Source organism: Manis javanica, chromosome 2, assembly GCF_040802235.1.
Source record: "Manis javanica isolate MJ-LG chromosome 2, MJ_LKY, whole genome shotgun sequence".
Lineage (NCBI taxonomy): Eukaryota > Metazoa > Chordata > Mammalia > Pholidota > Manidae > Manis > Manis javanica.
Window position 1 is genome coordinate 107,518,704 of NC_133157.1, and position 12,570 is coordinate 107,531,273.

Sequence of the window (12,570 nt, forward strand, 5' to 3'; positions counted from 1 at the left end):
GGTTTACAATGCCACTCTTTCATTGTTTTAGGAAGTTTTATAGAAAGTTTTCCTTTACAATCTTTGAAAATGATGACAACTGACACAGGTTTTCAATTTCACAGATTGATAAACAGAAAGAGGACATGGAAATGAGAAGAAAGTTTGAAAGCCTGAGTGTCAAGGTTTCCAACTTTCTTTTCTTTTTTTTCTTTTATTCTGTGCTTGTTACTTTGGCATCTGAGCTAAAGAATGTATACATGCCATGACAAGGCTTTTTATTTGCCAACATCTGAGTTTGAAGGAGAGAAAATGCCTAAAAATGAGACAAGAAGTATGTGTGGGAGATCAGGAGGCTGGTGACTCAGAGCAGGGAGGAGGAAGGGAGGGTGTGAGGCAGGATGGTGTGAGGCAGGATGGTGTGAGCCAGGATGGTGTGAGCCAGGAAGCTGTGAGCCAGAAGGGTATGAGCCAGAAGGGTGTGAACCAGAATGGTGTGAGCCTGGATGGTGTAAGCCAGGAGGGTGTGAGCCGAGAGAGTATGAGTGGAGAGGGTGTGAACCAGAAGGGTGTGAGCCAGGACAGTGTGAGCCGGGAGGCTGTGATCCGGGAGGGTGTAAGTCAGGAGGGTTTGAACTGGGAGAGTGTGAGTGGGAGGGCCTGAGCTGGGAGTGTGTTAGCCGGTAGGTCATGAACTGGGAGAACCAAGCCTTGCAGGAGTCTCCTGGTTGCAGGTCCTTAGGGTCAATTGCCTATGGCTTCAGATTCCCACCTCTTTGCTCCTCCCTTCTGTTTCCCACCTTCTTACAAATGGACACAAACCTCAGGCCACCACCTCAGCCCACCCCACAGTCTACCTTTCTTCTTACTTCCAGAAAACATGGATCTGTTGGAATGTTTTTCTTAGGACACAAACATCAACAGGAGGAGTGGGCAAACAGGTCCAGCCTGCAAATTAAATCAGGCCAGGAGGCACAGGGGTCTGGAAGCAAAAACAGAGCCATGCCCCATGGGACTGAAACATTCAACCATGTGGTTCCAGCTCTGGGGAGGGCAAGGGACTAAAAGAAAGGGATGCATCTGAGGAATAAAGTGAAAATTAAAAAGCTGGTTCTTGGGGGATCACAGGAAGATGGCGGTATGAGTAGTTCGGAGGAAATCTCCTCCCCAAAACATATATATTTATGAAAATACAATAAATACAACTATTCCTAAAAGAGACATCAGTGGATGCAATACAACAACCAGGATACATCTACATCTGTGAGAACTCAACATCACATGAAGGGGGTAAGATACAAGCCGTGGCCAGGTGGGACCCAAACGCTGCCCCACTCCAAAACCCAGTGGGAATAAAGGAGTCAGAATGGGGAGGGAGTGAAAGCCCAGGACTGCTAAACAACAAGCTCTAGAAATCCACACCCAGAATGCAGACACAAGGTGCATGGGGTGCTGGATATTAGAGAAATGGAAAAACAAGACCTGTGGGCAGGTCCCCGCAACCGGCACCCTGAGACAAAAGAAGAGTGAGTGCTTCCTGCAAGTCTTAAAGAGACAGGGACCCCATAGCTGGATGAAGTTGCCCCGGCACACTCAGCCACCAGCTGGGGATTCCAGGGAAACTTAGGCACCCTAAACCCGGGAAGGCAGTGCAGCTCTGAAGCCCCTCATGGCAGTAAGCAGCCTGCCAGTCATTCCTCCAACTGGTGCAGACCCCGACACACTGGCCCAGTAGTGGGAGAGTGGAGGCGCGCACTGGGGGTGGAGGTGCCAGAAGGGACGAGGAACAGATCTGTGCACCAATGGTGCCAGAGGGGACCAGGACAGGTTTGTGCAAGCCCACAGCAGCACGACCAAACAGCCCAGGTGTGGCTCATGTGCACCGGCAGCAGTGGAGCCAGAGGAGCCCGGTAGAGGCCCGCGCGCACCTGCAGCAGAGCCAGAGGGAGCAGGTGCATTCCTAGCAGCCGACCGGAATCCCAGCCCAATGCACAGCTGCCCGGGCCAAACCCAAAGGCCACTGCCGCCACACAGCTGCCCAGCAGGGGTGCTGCTAGCACAGAGGAGTGTACCTGCCATGCCTGCCACTCCCTGTAGGGCTCCGTGCTGCTCTGATGGAGACCCCTTCCACAGCAGCTTACGGGACTAACCCGGTGGCTGCTCCATGAGTGCAGGTAACCATCACAGGCAGTGGAGAAGGGCAAGGCATCCAGCAAGCAGGAAAGGACTTTCTTCTCCCAGCTGACACACCCGCAACCTGCCTACAGCCACCACTATCACCATGAAAAGGCAAAAAAATCTAGTCCAGTCCAAGATAGTTACACCTGAGAAAGGATCTGCAGAGGCAGACCTAACCAGTCTCCCTGAAAAAGAATTCAAAATAAAAATCATAAACATGCTGACAGAGCTGCAGAGAAATATGCAAGAGCAAAGGGATGAAGTTCAGAGGGAGATTACAGACATCCAGAGGGAGATTACAGAAATGAAACAAACTCTGGAAGGATTTATAAGCAGAATGGATAATATGCAAGAGGCCATTGATGGAATAGAAACCAGAGAACAAGAATGCATAGAAGCTGATGCAGAGAGAGAAAGAAGGATCTCCAGGAATGAAACAATATTAAGAGAACTGTGTGACCAATCCAAAAGGAACAATATCCACATTATAGGGGCACCAGAAGAAGAAGAGAGAGAAAAAGGGATAGAGTCTTTGAAGAAATAATTGCTGAGAACTTCCCCAAACTGGGGGAGGAAATAGTTGCTCAGACTACAGAGGCACACAGAACTCCCGAGAGATGGGACACAAAGAGGACAACACCAAGACACGTAATAACTAAAATGGCAAAGATCAAGGACAAGGACAGAGTACTGAAGGCAGCCAGAGAGAGAAAAAAGGTCACCTACACAGGACACCCCTTCAGGCTATCATCAGACTTCTCAACAGAAACCTTACAGGCCAGAAGAGAATGGCATGATATATTTAATGCAATGAAACAGAAGGGCCTTGAACCAAGGATACTGTATCCAGCACGATTATCATTTAAATATGAAGGAGGGATTAAACAATTCCCAGACAAGCAAAAGTTGAGGGAATTTGCCTCCCACAAACCACCTCTACAGGGTATCTTAGAGGGACTGCTCTAGATGGGAGCACTCCTAAAAAGAGCACAGAACAAAACATCCAACATATGAAGAGAGGAGGAGGAGGAAAAAGCTAACCTTGAACCTTTGGTAACCACGAATCTAAAGCCTGCAATGGCAATAAGTACATGTCTTTCAATAATCATCCTAAATGCAAATGGACTTAATGCACCAATCAAAAGACACAGAGTAATAGAATGGATAAAAAAGCAAGACCCATCTATATGCTGCTTACAAGAGACTCACCTCAAACCCAAAGACAGGCACAGATTAAAAGTCAAGGGATGGGAAAAGATATTTCATGCAAACAACAGAGAGAAAAAAGCAGGTGTTGCAATACTAGTATCAGACAAAATAGACTTCAAAATAAAGAAAGTAACAAGAGATAAAGAAGGACTTTACATAATGATAAAAAGAGGATATAACCATTATAAACATATATGCACCCAATACAGGAGCAACAATATATGTGAAACAAATACTAACAGAGTTAAAAGAGGAAATAGAATGCAATGCATTCATTTTGGAAGACTTTAACACACCACTCACTCCAAAGGATAGATCCATCAGACAGAAAATAAGTAAGGACACAGAGGTACTGAACAACACACTAGAACAGATGGACCTAATAGACATCTATAGAACTCTACATCCAAAAGCAACAGGATACACATTCTTCTCAAGTGCACATGGAACATTCTCCAGAATAGACCACATACTAGGCCACAAAAAGAGCCTCAGTAAATTCCAAAATATTGAAATCCTACCAACCAACTTTTCAGACCACAAAGGTATAAAACTAGAAATAAATTGTACAAAGAAAGCAAAAAGGCTCACAAACACATGGAGGCTTAACAACATGCTCCTAAATAATCAATGGATCAACGACCAAATTAAAATGGAGATCCAGCAATATATGGAAACAAATGACAACAACAACACAAAGCCCCAACTTCTGTGGGACACAGCAAAAGCAGTCGTAAGAGGAAAGTATATAGCAATCCAGGCATATTTAAAGAAGGAAGAAGAATCCCAAATGAATAGTCTAATGTCACAATTATTGAAATTGGAAAAAGATGAACAAATGAGGCCTAAGGTCAGCAGACGGAGGAACATAATAAAGATCAGAGAAGAAATAAATAAAATTGAGAAGAATAAAGCAATAGAAAAAATCAATGAAACCAAGAGATGGTTCTTTGAGAAAATAAACAAAATAGATAAGCCTCTAGCCAGAATTATTAAGAGAAAAAGAGAGTCAACACACATCAACAGAATCAGAAACGAGAAAGGAAAAATCATGACAGACCCCACAGAAATACAAAGAATTATTAGAGAATACTATGAAAACTTATATGCTAACAAGCTGGAAAACCTAGAAGAAATGGACAACTTCCTAGAAAAATACAACCTTCCAAGACTAACCCAGAAAGAAACAGAAAATCTTAACAGACCAATTACCAGCAACGAAACTGAATCGGTAATCAAAACCTACCCAAGAACAAAACCTCCGGGCCAGACGGATTTACTTCGCAATTTTTCCAGACATACAGAGAAGACAAAATAACCATTCTCCTTAAAGTTTTCCAAAAAATAGAAGAGGAGGGAATACTCCTAAACTCATTCTATGAAGCCAACATCACCCTAATACCAGAACCATGCAAAGACCACACCAAAAAAGAAATCTACAGAGCAATATTCCTGATGAACGTAGATGCAAAAATACTCAACAAAATATTAGCAAACCGAATTCAAAACTACATCAAGAGGATCATACACCACGACCAAGTGGGATTTATCCCAGGTATGCAAGGATAGTACAACATTCGAAAATCCATCAACATCATCCTCCACATCAACATAAAGAAGGACAAAAACTATATGATCATCTCCATAGATGCTGAAAAAGCATTCGACAAAATTTAACAACCATTCATAAAAACTCTCAGCAAAATGGGCATAGAGGGCAAGTACCTCAACATAATAAAGGCCATATATGATAAACCCACAGCTAACATCATACTGAACAGTGAGAGGCTGAAAACTTTTCCTCTGAGATCCGGAACAAGACAGGGATGCCCACTCTCCCCACTGTTATTTAACATAGTACTGGAGGTCCTAGCTATGGCAATCAGACAAAACAAGGACATACAAGGAATCCAGATTGGTAAAGAAGAAGTCAAACTGTCACTATTTGCAGATGACATGATATTGTACATAAAAACCCCAAAGACTCCACTCCAAAACTACTAGAACTGATATTGGACTACAGCAAAGTTGCAGGATACAAAATTAACACACAGAAATCTGTGGCTTTCCTATACACTAACAATGAACTAATAGAAAGAGAATCAGGAAAACAACTCCATTCACAATAGCATCAAAAACAATAAAATACCTAGGAATAAACCTAACCAAGGAAGTGAAAGACCTACACCCTGAAAACTACAAGACACTCTTAAGAGAAATTAAAGAGGTCACTAACAAATGGAAACTCATCCCATGCTCCTGCCTGGGAAGAATTAATATCGTCAAAATGGTCATCCTGCCCAAAGCAATATACAGATTCGATGCAATCCCTATCAAATTACCAGCAGCATTCTTCAATGAACTGGAACAAATAGTTCAAAAATTCATATGGAACCACCAAAGACCACGAATAGCCAAAGCAATCCTGAGAAGGAAGAATAAAGTGGGGGGATCTCGCTCTCCAACTTCAAGCTCTACTACAAAGCCACAGTAATCAAGACAATTTGGTACTGGCACAAGAACAGAGCCACAGACCAGTGGAAGAGAATAGAGACTCCAGACATTGACCCAAACATATATGGCCAATTAATATACAATAAAGGAGCCATGGACATACAATGGGGAAAGGACAGTCTCTTCAACAGATGGTGCTGGCAAAACTGAACAGCTACATGGAAGAGAATGAAACTGGATCACTGTCTAACCCCATATATAAAAGTAAATTTGAAATGGATCTAAGACCTGAATGTAAGTCATGAAACTATAAAACTCTTAGAAAAAAACATAGGCAAAAATCTCATGGACATAAACATGAGTGACTTCTTCGTGAACATATCTCCCCAGGCAAGGAAAACAAAGGCAAAAATGAACAAGTGGGACTATATCAAGCTGAAAAGCTTCTGTACAGCAAAGGACACCATCAACAGAACAAAAAGGTACCCTACAGTATGGGAGAATATATTCATAAATGACAGATCTGATAAAGGATTGACATCCAAAATACATAAAGAGCTCACACACCTCAACAAACAAAAAGCAAATAATCCAATTAAAAAATGGGCAGAAGAGCTGAATAGACAGTTCTCTAAAGAAGAAATCCAGATGGCCAACAGGCACATGTAAAGATGCTCCACATCGCTAATCATCAGAGAAATGCTAATTAAAACCACAATGAGATATCACCTCACATCAGTAAGGATCGCCATCATCGAAAAGACAAACAACAACAAATGTTGGCGAGGTTGTGGAGAAAGGGGAACCCTCCTTCACTGCTGGTGGGAATGTAAATTAGTTCAACCATTGTGGAATGCAGTATGGAGGTTCCTCAGAATACTCAAAATAGAAATACCATTTGACCCAGGAATTCCACTCCTAGGAATTTACCCTAAGAATGCAGCACTCCAGTTTGAAAAAGACAGATGCACCCCCATGTTTATCACTGCACTATTTACAATAGCCAAGATATGGAAGCAACCTAAATGTCCATCAGTAGATGAATGGATAAAGAAAATATGGTACATATACACAATGGAATATTACTCAGCCATAAGAAAAAAACAGATCCTACAATTCACAACAACAAGGATGGAGCTAGAGGCTGTTATACTCAGTGAAATCAGCCAGGCAGAGAAAGACAAGTACCAAATGATTTCACTCATATGTGGAGTATAAGAACAAAGGAAAACTGAAGGAACAAAACAGCAGCAGAATCACAGAACCCAAGAATGGACTAATAGTTACCAATGGGAAAGGGACTGGGGAGGATGGGTGGGAAGAGAGGGATAAGGGCGGGGAAAAAGAAAGAGGGCATTATGATTAGCATGTATAGTACGTGGGGGGCACGGGGAGGGCTGTGCAACACAGAGCAGACAAGTAGTGATTTTACAGCATCTTACTACGCAGATGGACAGCAACTGTGAAGGGATATGTGGGGGGGACTTGGTCAAAGGGGGAGCCTAGTAAACATAATGTTCTTCATGTAATTGTAGATTAATGATACCAAAATAAAAATTAAAAATTAAAAAAAAAAAGAAGATCCACCCTATAGTGACTTGAACCTGCAACTTACCCTCTAGCCCAATTCCCTTTGAGGTTTTCAGTTTGGGAGGGACTCACCCGTGGCCACTTTTGGTTTGAGCTGACCTCCTAGACTCATAACAGTGTTGATTTAACTAGAACACATGGCAACTCAAAGTTACTGTACCCTGCTACATATTAGCCAACGATTTGTTTTAAAACACTTATTGTTGTAATGTATTATGTAACACATATATGCTTATTATAAAACTATTAGAAAAAGTAAGATCTGCTAAATTGAAACATTTTCTAGGACCTTCTAACCATGTAAGAAGGGGTCACACTGCCTTCTTACAAGTTTTGAATAAAAATTTCTCTCACAATAACAAAATAAATTAACTACAGGGGAATAGAATCAGATGATGGATAGTTCTGGTGCATGACAGTTCCTCCACTGATGAATTCCTCTTTGATGATGACTGCTTTCTCTTGCCTAAGCCTGATAAGGGTAACTTCTGGGCCCTAATGTTACTAAGATTATGAAACTAAGCTATACAGCATTACTCACAGCATTTTTTATTGAAATATAATTGATATACAATACTATATTGGTTTCAAGTACACAACATAGTGATTTGACATTTGATCTACATTATCAAAAGCTCACCCCAACTAGCATAGTTACTGTCTGTCAACATAGAAAGACTGGTTATAGCTTATTGACTATATTCTCTTGCTATACTTTCATCCTGTGACTAATTTATATTATGATTGAGATTTTGTGCCTCTTTATCCCCTTCACCTCTTCCACCTACCCACCCCTCCCTGAAAAAAAGAATATATATATATATAATTAAAATTAAAATTAAAAAAAAAAGCTGGTTCTTCCTGCACTCCAGAGCCCGAGACTAGAGAAAGTGAAAGAAGTGGCCTTGTCCCCGTGGCTCTCACAGCCAAGGATTCCACCCCAGAGTGCAGCCATTTTGAAGCCATATTCTCCCTCCATCAGTTTACTGCCTGCTAAGACCAAAAAAGTGAAGACTCCAAAGCAGCCTTCAAAGGAAGAGGGCTCTGTGGTAAGAATTAAGCCCACCCCTATGACACCTTTTTCTGCACAGGAGCTGCTGCTCTGTTAGCACTGTTGCAAAGGCAGTGGCCCTCATGGCCAACATCAGCAAGGCCCACCAGCTCATAGACCCGTTTCCCCTCTCCCCCTGGACACCTGTGCACAGGGGCTCTGCCTGCTGTCCTCTGTCCCTGTGTCCTTGCTGGGTCCCTTCACTTGCCCAAGAGGATGTCCCCATTATCACCAGCTTAGTCATCCAACCTTAGTGGGGCTCTATTAAATTAGCAAGATAGAGAAGCCTCATTCCAAGCCCTTTCTAGGTGTATAATCTCTAACCCATTACTGCCCACCATCAATCAGAAGTTACTAAAGATCCCCAGAAGGATGTTCAGGTCCTTCCAGTCTATTTGCTCATAATATTGTAAATCAACAACTGGACTAACTCTTACTATCAGAGACATGCAAGAGTGAATTACATGCTGTTACTCTCCACATCCACCTTCCCCCCTTTGGACCTATGGTGGTACTACTACTCTAATAAAAGGGCACTTTAAGAAGTAGCTCTGTGATGTTCAACTCAACATTGGCTCACTGTGCAGACATGGCCAAGGTGCTGTTCGCTGCGTTATATAGGGTCTCCCTTTATAATGATCCTATGGGGAACTTTCTTGTGTTTTAGCTATGGGAATAGTTGTTTTTCTCCCAAACAAATTCATCTATCCTGTAGGCACTGTGAATTTTCAGTGTAGCTAGTCAAAGCTTACAAGCCAGTTGGTGACATGTGTAGTCATTGTAGAGCCCTTGGTTAGAAGTGTCTCTCCACTTGCATGCTTTGATTTCCTGTACTCTTGTCATTGCGATGTGTCCCATGTTCTTCCTTCTTCTCCCACAGGGGGCAGAATCTGCCACCCTAACACATGGGGCATGAGGGAGCCACACAGAATCATGCTCCCTGTGTCATCCTTGCTGTAAATGGGGGTGGGGAAAGGAATAGGCTTCCCAGGCCAGCCAACCACGTAAGTGGCTCACTGCCCATACCCAGCAGAGGAGAGGGGTAAGAAGCAGGTAGAGAGGGGCTGGGGGTTAGTTACACTGGTGGTAGTCAGTCCCCAGGAGTTGAGGAAAAGCATTCTCTAAAACCATTTCCACTTTGCAGAAAGTTACAAAGTATAGACAACTGGAAACTGGTGGAATTTCCCAAGGCAGTAAAGACATTTGGGTGGAAATTTGGTGCATGACTGACCAGTGCCTAGGTACTGGAAGTAAGGTTTTTAGAATCCAGGTCTTGGGAAGTATTTTTCCTCCCCACTAAAAAAAACAAAAAGCAAAACAAAAAATCAGCCCCTTGGGCTGAGTATGCAATGCTGCCTACTGACCTGGATGGGAAAAGCAGCCATTCTGGGTGAGGGGCTCTAGTCCAAACCTTGGACTTAGTGAGCCTGCAGCCCAGGTAGTGTCCTGTTCCAGAAGGTTCTGTCAGATGCCAGGAAATCAGGTCCCATGGCAGAGGTCTGTGGTCTGAGGCTCTGAGGCGGTGGTCAGGAGGGTTGCAGAACAGGGTCACCCACTGGGACCAAGATCACAGCAGTAGGGGGTGCCGACCCAGTCCCCACAGCGAGCCCAAGAGCATAACTAAATCCTGGAATTGCAGATTAGAAACCCACTGGTCTCAATTTACAGCTCGAGAGTGAGCTTCCCAAATCAAAGCCATGAGGGGCAGAAATACTCCTTGTTCTCACCCACAGAAAGTGCACCAGGAACTCGAGAGACAAAAGCAGACAGGGACTCTGAGAACGTGTCATTTCAATAGGATTTTCTCAGAGTGTTGGTGTTGCCAAAGCTTAACAGTCCGTTTGGTCAGCTGGAGAGATTCTGAAGTTAATATGTAACAATAAGTAAAACTGGATGGGTCAGAATAGGATATGACATAAGCTGGTGCTTTTATCTTTAATCGACTTAATTTTAAAGTGAAATATATTTTTTTAGTTCACCATTATTACTGTCAATACACTTTTGCTATTCCTAATAACCTTATTACTATAAATGCTCCTTGTTTTTTATTATAAATGTCACCCTTCCCATGTGGCATGTTCCTCACTGTAGCTTAACCCGATGTATTAGGCACACTGGTTTTAATTTTTCTACTTCTCTCTTTTAAATATGTTATTATACTGAGGTAGCCAGACTTCTTAAAAATGCTCTTTGAAAGGTTTTATAATACTGACCATGTTTAAATGACCAAACAGGGAGCTTGCTGCAGGAACTTTCTACATCAGTCATTTAGCTTATCTAATTAATCATACTTATTTTTTGAAATCTGTGTCATTCGGTGGGAACAGCACACGTGCTTCACACAGTGGAGTACACAGTGATAAACTGGCTGTTTAGCCAGCCTGAAAAGCACGATATGAACATTGCCATCTGATTTCTATTTATGAAAGATTTCACAATATCAAATTTGTATTTGTACAGTGTTTTTGTGTCAAGTTTATTTTTTGATATCTGTGAAACATTTCAAATACTAAGGTTTCATATAACAAGGTTAAAGTTAAATTGCATGCCCAGGGGCCCCTCCTCCTCCAGGGTAATTAGTTAATTAAGGTTGAACCCAGTAAATGCTTCCCTGGAAGACTTCTAAGCTTCCACGGGGTAACCTGGTCTATGCTGATGGAACATATGGTATGCGCTTAGGTCTGCAGAAAGCATCAGGACCCTGGTGTGTGGGAAATGGGACATGGGACAAAGTCAATCATGTTCCCATTCTTGAAGTTCATTCAATACAAAGTGATTCGTGCAGCGTAAAACACTTCAATAAAACTCTAGAACATCATTCTTTTAACATTCAAGAATTCTTAGGAAAAATATTTTTGCAATAATTATGCGATTATAACCATAGTCACCCTGCAAGCTGGTAATTTAAAAAATCACTATAGGATATAGACTGATTATGATAGATATATAGTACTATAGATCAGGTGGGTGAAGGACAAATCTTTCTTTCTGAAATTTACCATTGCTCTCTTATAAGAACAACCCTTTTATTTAATTAAATTGCACATAAAGTTGAAAATAAACTCCATCGCAGAAGAAAATAATACAATCTGTTCAGTGTTTCATTATTCCATTCCTTTTTCCTTTGGCTTGGCTTAATACAGCAGGCAGTTAATAGTTCTGCAGAGAACTATTTGCTTATCGTTCTGACTGCACTGAGTGGCTGAGTAATACAGAGATAGGATGATCCTGGACATGTGCATGGTCCTCAGAGGCTCTCAAAGGATATTTACTGTATATTGATAGATTATGTTGATGCAAAAAAAATTCCTTATCATATTGGCTCCCTGTCTTGTAATACAAATAATTTTAAAATGTAGAGATCATTGAAATCATACATGTAATTGTTTTTTTAATAAAAAATTTTACTAACCACTAAAATTAATTCATTTTTAGATTTTGCTCTGAGAGACCAAAGTTGACAATAGAAGTAATATATTTAAAATTCAACTGAAGAGTGGCTTTTTCTTTCTACATTATTTTATTCTGAGTAGTTTGATGATAAAGTACACACTTAAAGTTTATTTAGAAATGGAAATATTTACTGAACATAATGTGCAATATTTATTGGACAACAAAAAGTGTTATTTGTTAAGAATCACTTGAAGGCTTTTATGCTTTGTCTTCTGGTTTATTCTTGGAGGGAACAATTTATAACATTTTATTTGTAGACTTTATGATATTTTAGGTTTACTTAACTAAGGACCTGAGATACTGCTGTGGAAATCAGGAAAAGATAAACTTGAGATTTGTATCGATTTCTGTTCTTCCCTAGACACTCTTAGCCATGGGGCAGATGCTAAGTCCTCTCCACATGTTACCTTGGTGATAACAGAAGAATTGTTGTCCTTGACATTCAGGAGCCCGGAGCAGCCATCCTGTCTCTCACTGGATGGTGTTGCTTTATTCCATTTGCCTGGGTTTCCACTGTTGGTTTCTCTTGAGTTTCCATGGGGAGTTGAGGCCAGTTGTGACCACCAGGTCATTTGACTGGAGTCCTGACACTGCCCAGAAGTGGGTCTTACCCCTGGAAAACTGAATGGTTGGCATGCTGTCCCTCATCCTAACTG

The 12,570-nt window shown here is 41.7% G+C and overlaps 1 protein-coding gene across 1 annotated transcript in view; it reads left to right on the top strand.

The window, feature by feature from the left end:
* C2H10orf67 (chromosome 2 C10orf67 homolog) overlaps positions 1 to 12,570 on the top strand; it is an 84,685-nt gene that overhangs the window by 56,209 nt on the left and 15,906 nt on the right. The window contains 2 exon segments of the mRNA XM_073220180.1: positions 105 to 164; positions 8,283 to 8,459. Of these exon segments, the coding sequence (XP_073076281.1) occupies positions 105 to 164; positions 8,283 to 8,459 (237 nt within the window).